At 40.4% G+C, this 18,326-nt stretch overlaps 1 protein-coding gene across 1 annotated transcript in view; it reads right to left on the bottom strand.

Moving 5' to 3' along the window:
- The window catches only part of gabbr2 (gamma-aminobutyric acid (GABA) B receptor, 2), a 971,826-nt gene that overhangs the window by 435,930 nt on the left and 517,570 nt on the right, over nt 1–18,326 (bottom strand). Inside the window, 1 exon segment of the mRNA XM_068004534.1 lies at nt 3,692–3,862. Coding sequence (XP_067860635.1) covers nt 3,692–3,862 — 171 coding nt within the window.

The following is an 18,326-nucleotide window of genomic DNA, read 5'->3' on the forward strand; positions in this document are numbered from 1 at the left end:
GCAGTTGTGCAGATATACAAGAAGGATAAACTGTAACCTTTAATGGGCCTTGGTAAAGTGCCCTCTTCTTTCTGCCAAAACCAGGTTGATGAGAGATTTTCAATCCAATAGGATGTTATATTCCTTGAAAAAAATCTTCAAGGTGAACAGTCTTTCAGTCAAATTGCTATAGTATAATTCCCCATTCATAGTTTTGAAAGTGGAATGTACTTTTAAACTTTTCACCCCCCTGTTTATAGTGCAAGTAGCTTTATCAGCAGGAGAGTGAAAACAGTGGCCAAAAAACCATCACCCTCCTAACTAGGAAAATGTATTTATTACACAATATTATGTGATTTTTGGCACTGCTTTGGGGATTAAATTTTGGAATGCTGTCTACTGTTCTGTGAAAATCATAAGTAAGTGTCCTTATTACATATGTGAATAGATTAATGACATTAATATGCAAGCTTTATGATTTAAAATGGTTTTACCAGAGACTCGGGTGAAATTAATTAAATAAAGAGAGGTATGGAGCTGGGCAATTACTGCATTAATTAAATGGGTGGGTTTTGGAATTAGAAGGTGAGTTACAGAGAATGGGGGTAACGCCAATAAAGAAAAATGGGAATGGAGTGGGAAAAGCAAACACGGAATTGAGATCAGGAGAACTGAACTAAATAAAGAGGAGCACAAAGTCAGAAATCAATAAATTATTAAATGAAGATGGAACTTAGCTTAATGAATTAAATAAAGACACAACATTTATGAATTTCAAATGGCCTTACATGGAACAGCATCAAATAAATTAATGAAGTTGGCAATGGCAGGAAGAAACTTAACAAAATTAAATCAGGTTAATGAATTGAAAGGGACGATACACACAGCAAAATGAACTAACTAAAGACTTGTGATTCAATTGACAAAATTAATTTAATAAAGCAGAAGCTCAATTGGTAAAATTAATTAAATAAAGACACAGGCTTCAAGAATTGGAAGTAGTCTTACACACTGGTAAAATCAACTTAATAAAGAGGTGGGCTTCAAGACGTCAAAGTGAAAGAGCATGCATTTTTCTAGTGCATGTCACATTCTCAGGATGTCCCAAAGAACTCTGCAGCCAATGAAGTAATTTTGAAGCCTAGCCCACTGTTGAAATGTAGGTAAACATGGCAGCCAATTTGTACACAGCAAGGTCTCAGCTGTGAGATAATTGACCAGATAATCTGATTTGAACTTGTTGGTTGAGGAATAAATATTGGCCAGGACACCAGGAGAATTCCTCTGCTTTTCTTCGAATATTTTATTTCCACCTGAGAGGGCAGATGTGGTCTCGGTCAAACATCTCATCTGAAAGGCATTGGGTCAATTTTTACTCCCGGGCGTGAACATGGCCTAGTGAGTGACCAGCCCATCATAGTAGCAAAGAGGTTCAGCCAATTTTAATGGCCAGGCCTCATTAGCATGCCGCTTGCCTGACCAAAATGGCCTGGAAGTCGGCGGGAAGTGCCCTCCAGCTAAAATAGGCAGCTCATAGGCTGTCGCCAGGAGCCCAGGCGAACAATCCATGGCACAAGATAAGTGCATTGGAAGGTTTAGAGAGGGCATTCGCGGATGCGGGAGGGGGTGGCAAGGTTGGGCAGAACCCGGGCAGGGGATTACCAGTGTTTCTTTTTGGGGTCTGGAAGAGCACACTTGGAGGGGTGTATAACAGGTGGCCAATCTGCTAGCACCAGTTTTCCATCACCTGCAAAATTGAAAATCTACCTCCTGGTATCTGGCACTGTGGTCATACCAGCACACATTCTTAGATTCTTCTGTACATTATCCACCAACTTAGTTAGGTCATCCCTCAATTTGAGAACATACTCTACAACATTCCTGTCCTCGTCAGTGACCTTCCCTGACCATACTTCTCCAATTAGCGTTAACAAAGTGCACACTTGTTATCCATACAGTAACTCAAATAGTGAGAACTATGTAGGTTCTTGTGGTATTTCTCAGTAAGCAAACAATAAACATGGCAATATTGTACCCCAGTCCTTTGGGTTCTTTTCACCGTATACAGCTTGCAAGTCAGTGCGACTTTTCTATCCATATAGTTATTTTTACAACTTTGACTTTTATAGTTACATCTTGACACAGTCAATTAAATATGATGGCAGTTTGCAAAAATAGCAAACTCCAATAAATGGACTCAGGATCACTAGTCTTTGATGACATGCATAGTCAAGTCAGAATTGTCGCATGAAACTGATTATGTATCACGTCAGCAGGTCTTAATCTTGAATCTAATTGATTCCTATACCTGACCTGGAATGAAGGCTTTGAAAATAAGTCTTGAAGAGGTTTAGTTGATTGCTAGAAATTAAGTGCTTTAAGGAAGTAGTCACTGGTTTGCATTGGCTCCATTGCTTCTTATTTGCTAAATGCTGCAAGATTATAACTCAGATTTATACTATAAGTGGCTTCTACTGAATAGGCAATCAAGATGTTTTAAACTACACTCACTCAGTAATTAAGTTTGTTTCTGCTCAAGACCCTCCTCATTCTGTGTACTCTTGTAATAGTACTTTGTAATTCTGATTCAAGTTCATTCCGTTCAATAGTAGGCACATGCAATTGTTGGCTGCACAGGCAATCATTTTGCATTGTCAATGACATGCTGAGGATTTATTCAAATAAAACTCAGCTAATTCACAGAACAACAAATAATGGATTTTACTGAGTTCCACTGTCAATGTCAAGCTGATTTAATCAAATCACAGATTTCCTGTGGTTTGCCCTGTATGTGTCCTTTCGGTTTCTCCATGGTGATCTTATCTTGCGTTATTAAAGGTAAATTGCATAGAAAGAGCTGTTAAAAGTTTGGAGTAGAGATTGGTTGTGCCACAGCTATGTATAAATATTAGAGTAAAATGATCCGAGCAGACAAAAATTAAGTTTCGCAAGTTCAAGTGCAATTTTATTAATATAATTAAAGCTAGACATCAGTCAATATTTCAAAATGAATTAAACACCCTTGCAATATGGATAGAACAAACTGGTTGCTTGGGCTCAATCAACTAGGGCACTGTTAGGGGTGCTAGAATTGGCCACAGTGCTCTTGGGTTAGGGAAGGGACAATTGTCCTGTGATCCCTACTGGAAATCGGTATGTATGGACTGCGTGATGTCTTCCACAGTTAGATAGTCTGCTGGCACCCACTTTGAAGTGTCACACATGAATAAAAGCCATTCGGATGGCCGTCACCCATTGAAATGTACCTCTTTGTGAGAATCAACATCTGCTGAAGAAACTGTTGAACATTTGTTTATATTTTGTTTTGCTACAGACTTTTAAATCACTGTTAATTAGTTGCAATCTATTAGTTTCACCAATCTTAATGTGTATATTTCCTTACAACACAAATTACAACACAATGTCAGTGATGCAGTAAGGTGCACAACTAACAAAAGGGACTACAATAGGAAACGATAAAGGAAAATTACAGCATCCTTACAAAATGACGAGATCTCCCAGCCTATATGTCACACATCATGGATAATTTTAGGAGTGAGAAGCCTTCTATTGGCAGCATGGACATACAAAATTACACAATCATGTAATCATCTATAAATCCATCAGCACTATTGACTCTGATGTCAAAGTTGTCCAAGGTTATTTTATATCTATCTGACAGTATTTACATGCATAAGTAAAGAAGACGTACCTCAGAGAATCGTTGTACATCCTGGGTCAAGGTCCCTACCCTACGCCAGTGAAAATGTTTGAGAAACTTGACAACTGCAGGATTGACTGCATTATCTGATGGAACTGTTCGGAAGAAATAGGGATATTTCTTCTTATCAGCTAGGACCGGTGTAGTTGCAGCAAAGGAAAGCTGTAAGAAATATTAAGATATTGTCAGTAATTCAAAAAGAATTATCTTCACACTGTATAGGCATTATTGTTGGGAACCATTTTATCAGAATGTCAGATCCACTTCCCATAAAACAACTGACATTATTATATCTGTGTGTAGCACTGAGCAGCAAAATTCAGAAGGGCTGATTTCAATCCAGTGAAAATAATGAACTATTACAATACCTCTTGCTTTGCTGACCAATCTTACAAAGTGAGTGTATTTAAAACAAACTGAGGAAAGTAGTACTGTACACCTTTGATATTTAGAAAAATCCATGAGGTGGAGTCCTGAGTTTTCTTTCCTTCATGGAAAAGAACATAAGTAAGCATGGGAAGATACAAGGCTACATGGATCATCAAACCCACTCAATACAATGGGGGATCAAGTCTATACCCCACATCCCCATGATACTCCATGCTAGTGCTTCAATGTATTGCACCGCTGCACTATGCAATTCTGTTTGTAATTTTTTTCTTCTTTTTCTGTCAATTTTCTCTTCCACCCCCATCTCTTTTAAAACCATGGGGTAGACGTTCTGCAGGGGTTCTCCTCATCTCCCACCATAACTTCAGTGAAAGAGCTGCAGAATCTCTGGAGAAACAGCATTAACAGCTGTATATGCCATTTGTTCGGGATTTCCCCCAAAGTTATGGTGGGAGATTGGAAGAACCCCCAATATCTTTCCATGTGGTCATTCTTCAGGTGTAGACTTAGACAGTGAGTGTTAATGGGCTATATGATCATGGGCCCAGCTCAATTGTATTCTCACCATGCACTTCTAGTGGCTGGATAGTGATCAAGAGCAGGAAACTGTAACTAATTTTCTTTCCCTAAACCAAGGTACTAAAAACTATTGTAATGTCCTTACTGGGGTCCAGCTGAGGTAATTGACTCAGCATAGGCCAAGGATCAAATCTATTATCTTCTTGATCTATATGATTCAGCTACTCATTGATTTAACCAACTGAGCCATTAGTGAAACCTGGACTACACTGCTAACTGTCCAGCAAAATTTCCTTATGCACTGGTTTGTGTTTTGTTCTCCATTTCAGCTCTCCTTATAGCAATTACTTCCCTGATGGAATGGAATCCCATCGATCAGATTACATAAGAATGATAATCTCACACAATTGAAGAATCTTGCATAAGATTTGTTTGAGAAAAAGAAACAGAACTCTTATGAGATGATACAGAAATCCTAAGTAGGACAGTCCTAAGCTTTTTTTCAGGCAAGATCAGAGATGTATTATTGGTAGATGTAACATTACATAAAAATATTAATGTAAGTGATACCTAGTATACAACATGTTCAATGCTTGTGGGAAATTATATAATTAGTATGAAATTGGATCATATACTGACTGCAGCATAAAACAGCATCTGTACCCATTCCAGTGAGACAGAGCAGTAAGGTTCCTTTGCCCCATTAGATCATTACAGCTCACAATCAGTAGAAGACCAAATATTAAAGAATGTTCTTAAAATACCTAGATCAGTGCTATGTAATCATTATTGGACTTTTTCCTGTATACTATGCAGTTTTTCTGTGTATTTTTTTCCTAAAAGTCTTTTTCTACATATAAGTGCAAAAAAAAATGTGGGACTATTTAAATTGCTATGATATTTTTGTAAGTTGTAAAGAAATACAATCTGTTACGTATGTCACAAAGACTGTATCATTTGAATAACACACTAAACAGGCGATGGAATTTTAGATTCTGGAAACATAAGGCAACCATTTTAAAACTGGGCAGAAAATATGAAAAACCACAAAAAGCATTTGATTTGGAACCTCTGACATTTTCCTTCTGATTTAAGGTTTAGACACGTCTTGTCTGATGAAATATAGCAATTTGTAATTAAGAACATAGGAATGGGAGTAGGCTATTTGGCACATTATCCTTCTCCGCTATTTTGTTAGCCATGGCAACTCTCTTTTTAAATCCCAATCCCCTGCCTTTTCTCCATAACCCCAATAAGCCTTGCTTTTGAAGTAAATATCTATCTCATTTTTAAAAATCTCAAATAATTTTGCGTCTGTATCCTTATAGGGCAGTGTATTCTGCTTTCTCACAATCTTTTGTGCGAAGTAGTTTTTTTGCTGGATTTGATTTGATCAGTTTAGTTCAATTCTAAGATGATGCCCCTTTGTTCTGGATTTCTCTACGAGAGGAAAGAACTATTCCCTATCCACCCTCTCAATTCCCTTCATTATATTAAATAGCGCAGTCAGTGTACCCCTTAGTGCTTTTCATTAAACCTATTTGTGAAGAGCTATGGTATGTTTTTATATTAAAGGTGCACTTTTGTTATCTCCTCATTTCCAGGGAACATAACCTAAGTTTATTCAGATATGTGATGTTGATATGGGACTGTTGACTTATATTTGGAGTGTGGTTACTAAATCTGTTCACTTTTCGCCCTGTTCAGATGACATAGCTGAGAAGTGAAAAATATATCAAATATATAAGCAAACATGGAGCGCATGTCGTTCTCAAAGCCTTGGCTGCAATATTTGTCTGGCATATGACCGAGCAGTTCATTTTGCAACATCTATTAGTTAAAATCTAATGAAGAGATTGTGCAGCAAAACGAATGTAAAGAAAATGCAAGCATCAGCTTAATAGGGGTAATTTTCAGACTTTGTGCCCCTGGGGGGGGGGGAGGGGGAAGGGGTGGGGGAGCCTTGCTCACCAGTCGTGCATATCGGGAATTTGGACATGTGCTGCAAATTATTTTTTTAACCATTATAAATTAAAGATCGGACAATCATCTGCAACGCACGTCTGCCTTCCTGATATGCAGTCTCAGCGGGGAGGAAAGGTTGCCTGCTGGCAGCATGTAGTTGGAAAATTATCCTTAATATGAATTCAGCGAGCCCTTGGGTTACCACCAGTTTTGGGCCAGACAGGTTAGTTTTTGAATGAGCTATTCAAATATTTTTAAAGTGCAAATTAGAATCAATAATATGAATGTGCACTTCCAGTAGTGAGCCTTTCTTCCCTGGGAGTATATTTCATCAAATCATGAGCATGTTCCCTGCATTTTTTTTGTCCATAACGTATGGACAATTGTAGGACATATGAATGCCCTATATGCACTTATAGTGCTGAACCTCCTTGCCAGGACCAGAGTTTCATAAAACTGGCCCTCAGAAAGTCTTTTTTTTAAGTCCAGTTTTTAAAGTTACTTTTCCATTTTATGATGTGGATGTGTTAATTGCTCAGGTTTCATTGAATTTTCATTAGCTACAACTCAAGTCTGGGATCTATCTCCAACTATGCTCTTATCCTACCTGGTTTTGGCAAAAAGGTGGCAGCCCTATTGAGCCATCTCACTCTATGGATCAGTTTCCGTTGCACAAGTCAATGCTCTTAGCAGAAGCTATTCTACATATAAATCTATGGTTATGTTTATCCAATGTATTAGAATTTTATTGAAGAATTTTTAGTCCACCGTAACTTTGGCAGAAAAATGGCAAAACTCTGGTGAAATGGTGAGCGAGTGGGAGAACCTCCGTGGAAATTCACCCCAGTCATTTTCTCAATTTGAATCATTTGTTTAGAATAGGATTATGGCTAATAATTCCTATTAAACAATTTTACTTTAAATCTGAATCATTGAATAATTTAGTGCTGGGCCTCTGTGGGCATTCTCCAATCCAATAGCAACAGAAAGCTAGATTTGTTTGTTATTCACTTGTTATTGATGTGGATTCCCACAGTACAAGTTGTTAAGTGGACATACACCTCTAATCACACATTGTCTCAGCATCAAGACTTCAGCATAACCTTCAGAAGTGTCTATCTTTCAGAGCTACAATCCCATATTCAGTCAAAAAGAATGAGCCAGTCCCACAAAGATTAAATAGCTCTGTTACAATTCTTCAGCTTTTATGCAGTTAATGAATCACCACCAATCACTAGCTGTCAAGAGAATAAATTTAATACTGTCACTTTTATTTAAATATTAGTTTACAAGGAACTATACTTTTGCGCTTCAGGTAAAATTGAAGGCACCTTTCCTCAGTCTGAGTGCTAGTCTTCAAACGGCTATCTTCACATTGGTTCAAGGGTTCTCAACCACTCTTAGGTAGTCTGAGAAATTACAACTCCCTCCTTTCAAATCCATTCTATTACTAGTGTACCATGGTGTAAACTGTGATGTATTTCCACCCATGGACATCTGTATTTTGTCTGTTCTATCATGTCCTGTAGTAATGACAACACAGTGGCTTTGGAGGTATGACCTCAGGGAAATGGTTTGTCTATGGGCCCATCAAAGCAACAAAACACAGGGGCACAAAAGGGACTGACCTGTACTGTTGCTGGTTACCATTAACACACAAGGGAAAAATTTCTAATAGTGATGCTAGACTATCAGTTTTTTTTAAAGAGTAAGAAATGTGACAATCATCTATACATTACAAAATAACAAAGTTCCCCAATTTTACCTTCAAATATAAGCTCCAGCATTTAAAAAACTGGATGTTGTATCTTTTATTTTGCTTTGTTTTAAATTTTGTTTACAAGCAGGAAGAGGCCAATAATCAGTCTGACAGTAGGACATTATCACTAAACATCAATGTCAAAACGTTAGTGGTGTGTTCATGGTGTGGATGGTATTATTTTGATAGAGTCGTTAACGAAAACTGCTTGGGTTTCAGCCTTTGCCAAAACACCAGATGGGGTTTAAAAGTCCAGCCCTGGCTCCCTTGCTATTATAGGCATGACCACTGACAAAATTACGGTAGAAATATCAAAGACCTGCTCCTACATGTGCCCTGCCCACACGCATGCTGTGCTAACATACATACTCTGTGCATAAGCATGCCTTGCTTACATATATGACCTGCTCAAATGCATGTTGTTGCTCAAAGCTTGCTTAAGCAAACTGTCTTTACTGACAATAAGTGAACAAAATTTAGCAATTGATTTGAAGAAAAGAATTTGATTTGGTGGTTTTCAATTTTTTTTCAAGCTGGGCCTCTCAAGCCTCTCTAGCTAAGGATACCAATAGTGGTAAGCCTGCAAAAATGACTTTCTCTCCTCCTTCATTTTTATTTTTCACTCTTCTCTTTTCCTTACTTTTCACTTTCTTTTACTCTCATCTTTCTAGTCTCATTCTCTTTTTTGTCCCTTGAACTGTTAATTTTTCCCTCTACAGCACTGAAGCTGCCACATAGGGAGACTGCAGAGAGCAACATGAGGAAGAGTCAGATGGGTCTCTCAATCAGTGGGGGAACTTGACTTCAAAATAGAACCAAAAGGAATGGGAAAATGACAAGGTGCATAAATGTTGTTTGGGAGTATCCTAACTGTTCCGAGCAGTAGCTGCACCTGTGTTTGATAGCTAAGAGAGTAAAATTACCACCTACTATGATACTGAGCCATACAAACTAGGAAGGTTTCAGGTTTGAACCCTGTCTACAACGTGTTAGCTGATCTCAACTTGGGACTGTGATATGTGGGGAGTAGATAATTGGGATCAATGCCCCCAGATTAGGGAGGGGGTAAAAATTAGACAGGGTTGCCACTCCTGAGCACTGCCAATGATGCTTATTAGAGAGTTCACGTGTGGACATTGGGTGAGGCCGAATTGGGCTTGGCTATGATGTCTGTACCCACTGTCTAGGTTCACATATGACAAATGGTCACTTTGGGCTGCTGCCAAAAATGGAACCAACATAAGTCACCACTTTCAAGATGAGGAGAGAAAATTGGGCAGTAAATCAGTCGAGAGTTTGTTAAGCTTTTCACATTAGGTCTTATTCATTTTATCTAAATTCTAGTTTTTAAGTGATGGGCCAAATCGCATTGTGCAGTTCTATTGCTGAATACTATTAGCAACATAATCTGCAGTGTTAATGCAATTTAATGGACTGCAAGCCATGTGGTGTGCTTTTATCCCCATATTACTGGTTAGGCTCAACTTTCTCTGGCGACTTTGAGATATTCACTTACTTACGAAAATAGTCTAGTGACCAGAGGAAGGCAATGGTCCTTTAAAATTCTGGTACCCTTTCTCCTCTGCTCATTGGTATTATCTCAGCACAAAAACGCAAAAGAAATACATTTTCAGTGATGCTAACCTCCAGTTTGTACCACTGAATATGCTTTCTGTGATCTAGCAGTCAGTATCGTATTTAGTGCTAGTGCCAGTACAAATAAATAATATGTTGCCGTGTAAGCAGAGCACAACAATTGTCAGTGAGATACGCCATTGTTCTGAAATGATTAACAGGTGCAACAAAAAGGAATGAAGAGCGGAGAGAGAGAGTCACAAGAACATGCAAATATTCTCAAGACCATAAAGCTATTTCTCTGGGTTCCCACTCCGGGAATACTACACATAGGAAACTACTGGTGCTCTTTTCAAAGATGCTGTAATTAGAAGAAATGTGATGGGGTGAATTTCTGCAGAGGTTCCCCAGTTTGCTTACCACAACTTCAGTGGAAGAGCCTTGGAAGCCTCAGAAAAACAGTTTAAGAGGCGTTTACTTTGTTTTTTCCAACGTTACGGCGGATGAGTGGGAAAGCCGCTGCAGAAATTCACCCTCAATGATTCGAGATGAAGCATTTTTTCCATTTTCCTTGTGTCACTCCCTCATTCTAAGATTTTTCTTTCTTCCCAATATGGTCCCCACCCCAGAAAATTTCTGCTGGTCTTGACCTAAACAAAACCTATCATTGACCTGACCCAAACAGTGGAATTCTTGGCCCCTTAATCTATTGTGAGTGTATAATGCCATTGTTCACACTGGTCACTGCTTTCTTTCCTTGCTCTTTCTCTTCCTTTTTCTCTTCTCCTTTCCTGAAGATGCTGACTTTTGCTGGGGTGTGATTACATCCCTCTGATGCCTTCGCCAAGTAGCCATTCTTCATGTGCGAGTCTTGATGGTGAATATTTGCAGACTATTTGGCTGTGGGGTGGGGGGGGGGGGGTGTCACAACAAAGCCCAGTCCTGTCCTCACTCATAACCTGCAATGAATGCACTTTCCAGTTGAGGTCAGCAGCAGGAACCTTAGCTAATTTGTTTCCCTCCCTAACCTGCTCAAATACTGTCCCGGCTGAGATCAGCTAACTCAGCACAGGTTGAGAATTGAACCTGGGGCCTTCTAGTTGTGGCCACACAGAAATTTTCAGAGGTAATTCCACAAATCTGCACTCCCACTGCAGAACCTGGCTTGCTGGGAGCACATATCAGGAAATCAGCATGTGCTCCCCACGATCTACTATCCATCATGGACAGAAAATTAGTGGGGAACTGTGCTCAAATTTGTGATATACACTCCTATTGGAGATGGGATCCCCATTTCCCAATATGTCTTTTTAGAGGGTGAGGCCCCACTATGGGAGCATGAACTTATAAAGTGACCCTTATATTCTTTATGCTGCAAAATGCTTGCTACGTTTGTCCGCCAAATGGCATATACTCTGGCCAAGTCAGGTACATGCCATTTGATGGACAAATGTAGCAAGCATTTTGCAGCATAAAGAATCCAAGGGTCACTTTTCCTGATTGAAGAAAAAGCACATCAAAGAGCATTTTAACTGTGTTGGAAATCAGGCGGATGAATCCTAATCCATCCACTGTAAATCTTATTGAAAAAGATAATGTATTCCTGGTATGTACATCAAATTATTCTGTTTGCATTTGAATACTTATGAGAAACCTCAGATAATCACAGCTCTGACAAATCCTGACTTATTCACCAGTTGCTCACCTAGGTTGAAAGTCACAATACTATCCCCCAACTTCTTAATCTTACTTTTTATATTCTTATGACAGCCACAACATTCCTAATATTTAAAATATTTAACTCCACAAAAATTAACTCCATTGCTATGTCCTCCACAAAAACCCCTATTCTTATACCATTACTCTAATGACACTTATCACTGGGAGGTCTTCCATCATTCTCAAGGTTCTCATCCTATTTTGTTCCTTATGCCTCTGTGAATCACCTTGGAATGTTTCACTATGTTAAAGACATTATATAAATGCAAGCTGAAGTTGTTGTCTTCAAGAATGAATTATAAAAAGTAGTAGCTATCCCAGCCACAATCCTATCATCAGCAGCCCTCCTCAGTCTAATTTTCTACTGATGCTTATGTTACACCATAGCCCTAACAATATCCCCAAGCACACTTAACTCCTCCTCCAGAACTGATGAATGAAATTTCTATAATCTAATTTAACCTTATATTACTTCTCCTCCCACTTATACATCTTTAACAATGACAGTCACCCCACTTCAGATACTTTAACTAACTAGGTCACATGGTCTATATGCGTTAATGATACACTGGGTGTTATTTCTGCCCCCAAACCCTCATGGTAGGTTACTTGTGTCTTTTCTATGTAATATTTGAAACTCATGGCTTGGAACTTATGTGCGGAAAATGAATGCAAGAAGTATACTTTGTTGTGAGTCTTAGGACAGCACTGAGAGTCGAATCATGAGAAGATGCTATTCTAAGATAACACTAGTGTGCTGGATCATATATAAACTAGCCCCTATGACCACTGGAATTATTAGGTTTGAAATGCAATGCTATTTTACAGCAATAACGTATAGCTGATTAGTTTTCTGCTGCAACTAAAATATCACATTGTAAGATCAAAAGTAACTGAAAATAGGTTTCCGCCACTGCAACAGCACTGAAACGGCCCTTATCAATGTCGCAAATGACATCCTAAGTGACTGTGGTAAAATATCCCTCCTCATCCTTCTCGACCTGTGTGCAGCCTTTGACATAGTTAACCACACCGTCTTCCTCTAACGCCTCTCCTCGTCGTCCAGCTGGGTGGGAATGCTCTCTCCTGGTTCCATTCCTATCTATTCAGTCATAGCCAGAGAATCACCTATAATGGCTTCTCTTCCTGCTCCCGCACCATTATCTCTGGAGTCCCCCAAGGATCTATCCTATTTCTCATCTAGATGCTGCCCCTCGGCAAAAACACAACGTCAGATTCCACATGTACGCTGACAATACTCAGCTCTACATCATCACCACCTCTCTCGACCCCTCCACTGCCTCTGACTTGTCACACTCTTGTCCGATATCCAGTTCTGGATGAACAGGAATTTCCTCCAAGCCATTGTCTTCAGTCCCCACCACGAACTCCGTTCCCTAGCCACTGACTCCATCGCTCTCCTTGGCCAATGTCTGAGGCTGAACCAGACCGTTCACAACCTTGGCATCCTATTTGACCCTGAGATGAGCTTCCAACCACATATCCACTCAATCACCAAGACCGCCTACTTTCACCTCCGTAACATCACCCGTCTCTGCCCCTGCTTCAGCTCATTTGCTGCTGAAACCCTCATCCATGCCTTTGTTACCTCGAGACTTGACTATTCCAATGCTCTCACAGCCGGCCTCCCATCTTGCACCCTCCGTAAACTTGAGCTCATCCAAAACTCTGCTGCTCGTATCCTAACCTGCACCAAGTCCCGTTCACCCATCACCCCTGTGCTTACTGACCTACATTGGCTCCCAATCCGGCAACGCCTCAATTTTAAAATTCTCATTCTTGTTTTCAAATCCCTCCATGGCCTCCGCCTCCCTATCTCTGTAACCTCCTCCAGCCCTACAACCCTCCGAGATCTCTGTGCTCCTCCAATTCTGGCCTTTACCACTGGTAACCATGCCTTCAGCTGCCTAGGCCCTAAGCCCTGTATTTATCTCCCTAAACCTTTACGTCTCCCTTTTCCTTTAAGATGCTCCTTAAAACCTACCTCTTTGACCAAGCTTTTGATCACTTGTCCTAATATCTTCTTATGTGGCTCAGTGTCAAATTTTGTGTGATAATGTTCCTGTGAAGTGCCTTCGGACGTTTTACTACATTAAAGGCGCATATAAATTCAAGTTGTTGTTGTTGTAAATAATTTAACATCTTGGCTCAATAATCTGCAAGTCAGTGATCCCAGCAATTATGTCCTAATTACACTTGCTGAGAATCTCTGCCACTGACCCCGGGGGTTCTTCTGGGGTCAGCGAAAGGATCCTTATTTTGAATTCCATTAATGGAAACCCGCAGCACTAGAGGTGCATCTATAGTGTTCACCACAATGGAAAATCTGGAAAGTCTGGTGGGGGGTGCCTGCTTGGGGGGGGGGGGGGGGTGGGGGAGATGCTGGTGTTTCCTCTTCCCCCCCTACCGGGAACGAAAGAAAGAAAGAACTGACTCAGAGGCGAGAGTATTATCACTCAGCCAATAGCCGTTAACAGATCAAATAAAGAATTTAGAAGGAATTTCTTTAAGAACATAAGAACTAGGAGCAGGATTAGGCCATACGGTCCCTCGAGCCTGCTCCGCCATTCAATCAGATCATGGCTGATCTCCGACCTCAACTCCACTTTCTCGCCCCCATCCTCATATCCCTTGATTCCCCTAGAGTCCAAAAATCTATCCACTCAGTCTTGAATACACTCAACGACTCAGCATCCACAACCCTATGGGGCAGAGAATTCCAAAGATTCACAAACCTCAGTGAAGAAATGACTCCTCATCTCAGTCTTAAATGACCGACCCCTTATCTTGTGACTATGCCCTCTAGTTCTAGACTCTCCATCCGGGGAAACAACCTCTCAGCATCGACCCTGTCAAGCCCCCTCAGAATCTTATATATTTCAATGAGATCCCCTCTCATTTTTCTAAACTCCAGAGAGTATAGGCCCATTCTACTCAATCTCTCCTCAGAGGAAAACCCTTTCATCCCAGGAATTAATCTAGTGAACATTCGCTGCACCTCCTCTAAGGCAGGAATACTCTTCCTTAGAAATGGAGAACAAAACTGTTCACAATACTCTAGGTGAGGTCTCACCAAAGCCCTATACAAATGTAGTAGGACGTCCTTACTCTTGTACTCCAACCCCCTTGCAATAAAGGCCAACATACCATATGCCTTCCTAATTGCCTGCTGTACCTGCACGCTAACTTTTTGTGTTTCTTGTAGCAGGACACCCAAGTTTCTCTGGACACCAACATTTAATAGTTTCTCACCATTTAAAAAATATTCTGTTTTTCTTCTTCCTACCAAAGTGAATAACCTCACATTTCCCTACATTATACTCCATCTGCCACCTTCTTGCCCACTCACTTAACCTGTCTATATCCCTTTGCAGATTCTTTGAGTTCTCCTCACAGCTTACTTTCCCACCTAGCTTTGGATCATCAGCAAACTTGGATACATTACACTCGGTCCCTTCATCTAAGTCATTAATATAGATTGTAAATAGCTAAGGCCCAAGCACCGATCCTTGCGGTACCCCACTAGTTACAGCTTGCCAATCTGAAAATGACCCGTTTATCCCTACTCACTGTTTTCTGTCCATTAACCAATCCTCTACCATGCTAATATGTTACATCCAACCCCATGAGCCCTTAGCTTGTGTAACAACCTTTTATTTGGCACCTTATTGAAAGCCTTTTGAAAATCCAAATATATTACATCCACTGGTTCCCCTTTACCTATCCTGCTAGTAACATCCTCAAAAAACTCTAATAAATTTGTCAAATACGATTTCACTTTCATAAATCCACATTGACTCTGCCTAATCATATTATGATTTTCTAAGTGCCCTGTTGCCACTTCCTTAATAATGGATTCCAGCATTTTCCCAACCACTGTTGTCAGGCTAACTGGCCTGTAGTTCCCTGTTTTCCCTCTTCCTCCTTTCTTGAATAGTGGGGTTGCATTTGTTACCTTCCAATCCACTGGGACCATTCTAGAATCTGGGAATTTTGAAAGATCATAACCAATGCATCCATTATCTCTGCAGCCATCTCTTTTAGAACCCGCAGATGTAGGCCATCAGGTCCAGGGGATTTATTTGCTTTTAGTCCCCATTAGTTTCTCAAGTACTTTTTCTCTACTGATAATAATTATTTTAAGTTCTTCACTCTCATTAGCCCCTTGGTTCCCCATTATTTCTGGTATGCTTTTTGCGTCTTCTACTGTGAGGACAGATACAAAATATTTGTTTAATGCATCTGCCATTTCCTGATTCCCCATTATAATTTCTCCTGCCTCAGCCTCTAGGAACCAACGTTTACTTTTGCTACTCTCTTCCTTTTTACATACTGGTAGAAGCTCTTACAATCCGTTTTTATTTTTCTTGCTAGCTTACTTTCATATTCTATTTTCTCTCTTTTTATCAATTTTTTGGTCGTATTTTGCTGGTTTCTAAAACTCACCCAATCCTCAGGCCTACTACTCTTCTTGGCAACATTATAGGCCTCTTCTTTTAATCTAATACTATCTTTAACTTCTTTAGTTAGCCACGGGTGGATCACTTTTCCCGTGGAGTTTTTATTTTTCAATGGAATATATATTTGTTGAGAATATTGAAATATTTCTTTAAATGTTTGCCATTGCTTTTCAACTGTCATATTCTTTCATTTAATTTCCCAATCTACCTTAGCCAACTCATCCCTCATACCTATGTAATTGGCTTTATTTAAGTTTAAGACTTTACACAGAGAAAAGTTCAAGCAGATAGCACTGACATATTTAAGGGGAGACTTGATGCATACATGAGCAAGAAGAGAATAGAGGGATATAGTGCAGAGTGGGAAGAAGTAGTTAGAGTGGGAGGAGGCTTGTGTGGAGTATAAACACTGGCATGGATCAGTTGGGTTGAATGGACTGTTTCTGTGCTGTCGATGCTATGTAATTCCATTAAGGAGAGGGCCCTCAATTTTCAGGACCTGATAACACTTTAGCCTCTTAGAATCATAGAATAGAATCAGAGAATCATACAGCACAGAAGGAGGCCATTCGGCCCATCATGCCTGTGCCAGCTCTTTGAAAGAGCGATTCAATTAGTTCCACTCCCCTGTCCTTTCCCCATAGCACTGCAAATTTTTCCTTTTCGAGTATATATCCAATTCCCTTTTGAAAATTATTATTGAATCTGCTTCCACCACCCTTTCAGGTAGTGCATTCCAGATCATAACTCGCTTTGTAATAAATTTCTCATCTCCCCTCTGGTTCTTTTGCCAATTACCTTAAATCTGTTTTTTTTTATTCGTTCATGGGATGTGGGCGTCGCTGGCGAGGCCAGCATTTATTGCCCATCCCTAATTGCCCTTGAGAAGGTGGTGGTGAGCCGCCTTCTTGAGTCCGTGTGGTGAAGGTTCTCCCACAGTGCTGTTAGGAAGGGAGTTCCAGGATTTTGACCCAGCGACAATGAAGGAACTGCGATATATTTCCAAGTTGAGATGGTGTGTGACTTGGAGGGGAACATGCAGGTGGTGGTGTTCGCATATGCCTGCTGCTCTTGTCCTTCTAGATGGTAGAGGTCGCGGGTTTGGGAGGTGCTGTCGAAGCAGCCTTGGCGAGTTGCTGCAGTGCATCCTGTGAATGGTACACACTGCAGCCACAGTGCGCCGGTGGTGAAGGAAGTGAATGTTTAAGGTGGTGGATGGGGTGCCAATCAAGCGGGCTGCTTTGTCCTGGATGGTGTCGAGCTTCTTGAGTGTTGCTGGAGCTGTACTCATCCAGGCAAGTGGAGAGTATTCCATCACACTCCTGACTTGTGCCTTTTAAATCTGGGTCCTCCAGTTACTGACCCTCCTGCCAGTGGAAACACTTTCTCCTTATTTACTCTATCATATTTTTGAACATGCTTATCCTTCTCTTCTCTAAGGAGAACATTCTTTGCTTCTCTAGTCTCTCCACACAGCTGAAGACCCCCATCGCTGGTACCATTCTAGTAAATCTGCTCTGCACCCTCTCCAAGGCCTTCCTAAAGTGTGGTGCCCAGAATTATATATAATTCTTCTGAGGACAGGGACTGAGAAACTACCTTCCTCCTCCTGTGATGTCTGCATTTCCAGCCTCAGCTTCAACCTCCTCCTCTTCCTACAAATAGACCAGGTACAAGGGAATACTGAAAGAGATACCCATTTTGGTGATGGGGGGTTGGGGGGGGGGTGGCGGCGACAGTATTCTAAAAGGCTTCCCTTAATCATCATCTGTGACCTCAACGATTGACTTGCAGCCATCAACAGTAAATAGTAAAAACATGGCAAGTAAGAAATTTTCCTGAAAGTAGTGGACTGTCTTTTTAAGAGAGCTAGCGCCTAAACACCAGCACAGGGAGCGGTAACACTAGGTTTTTATAGGGGTAGCCTAGAGGAAAACAGAGAAATTTCAGGAGCATTCCAGGATTTTTCATCTTTGTTGATCCCGTAAGTTGGGTGCAATTTGGGAACAGGGAAGAGAGAAATATACCTTATATTTTGTCTGTCGAATAAAAAGGAACTGTGGCACATGTTGGACATAAAAAGTCAAAATGCTAGAAATAGAACAGCAGGTCAGCCAACATCTGTAAAGAGAGAAGACAAGATTTGATGTGTCGGAGTTCTAATGAAGGATTCACCCCACAATTTAATAGTCTGTCTTTTCTCTTAACAACTGCTGAC

This window comes from Heptranchias perlo, chromosome 2 (assembly GCF_035084215.1).
Source record: "Heptranchias perlo isolate sHepPer1 chromosome 2, sHepPer1.hap1, whole genome shotgun sequence".
Lineage (NCBI taxonomy): Eukaryota > Metazoa > Chordata > Chondrichthyes > Hexanchiformes > Hexanchidae > Heptranchias > Heptranchias perlo.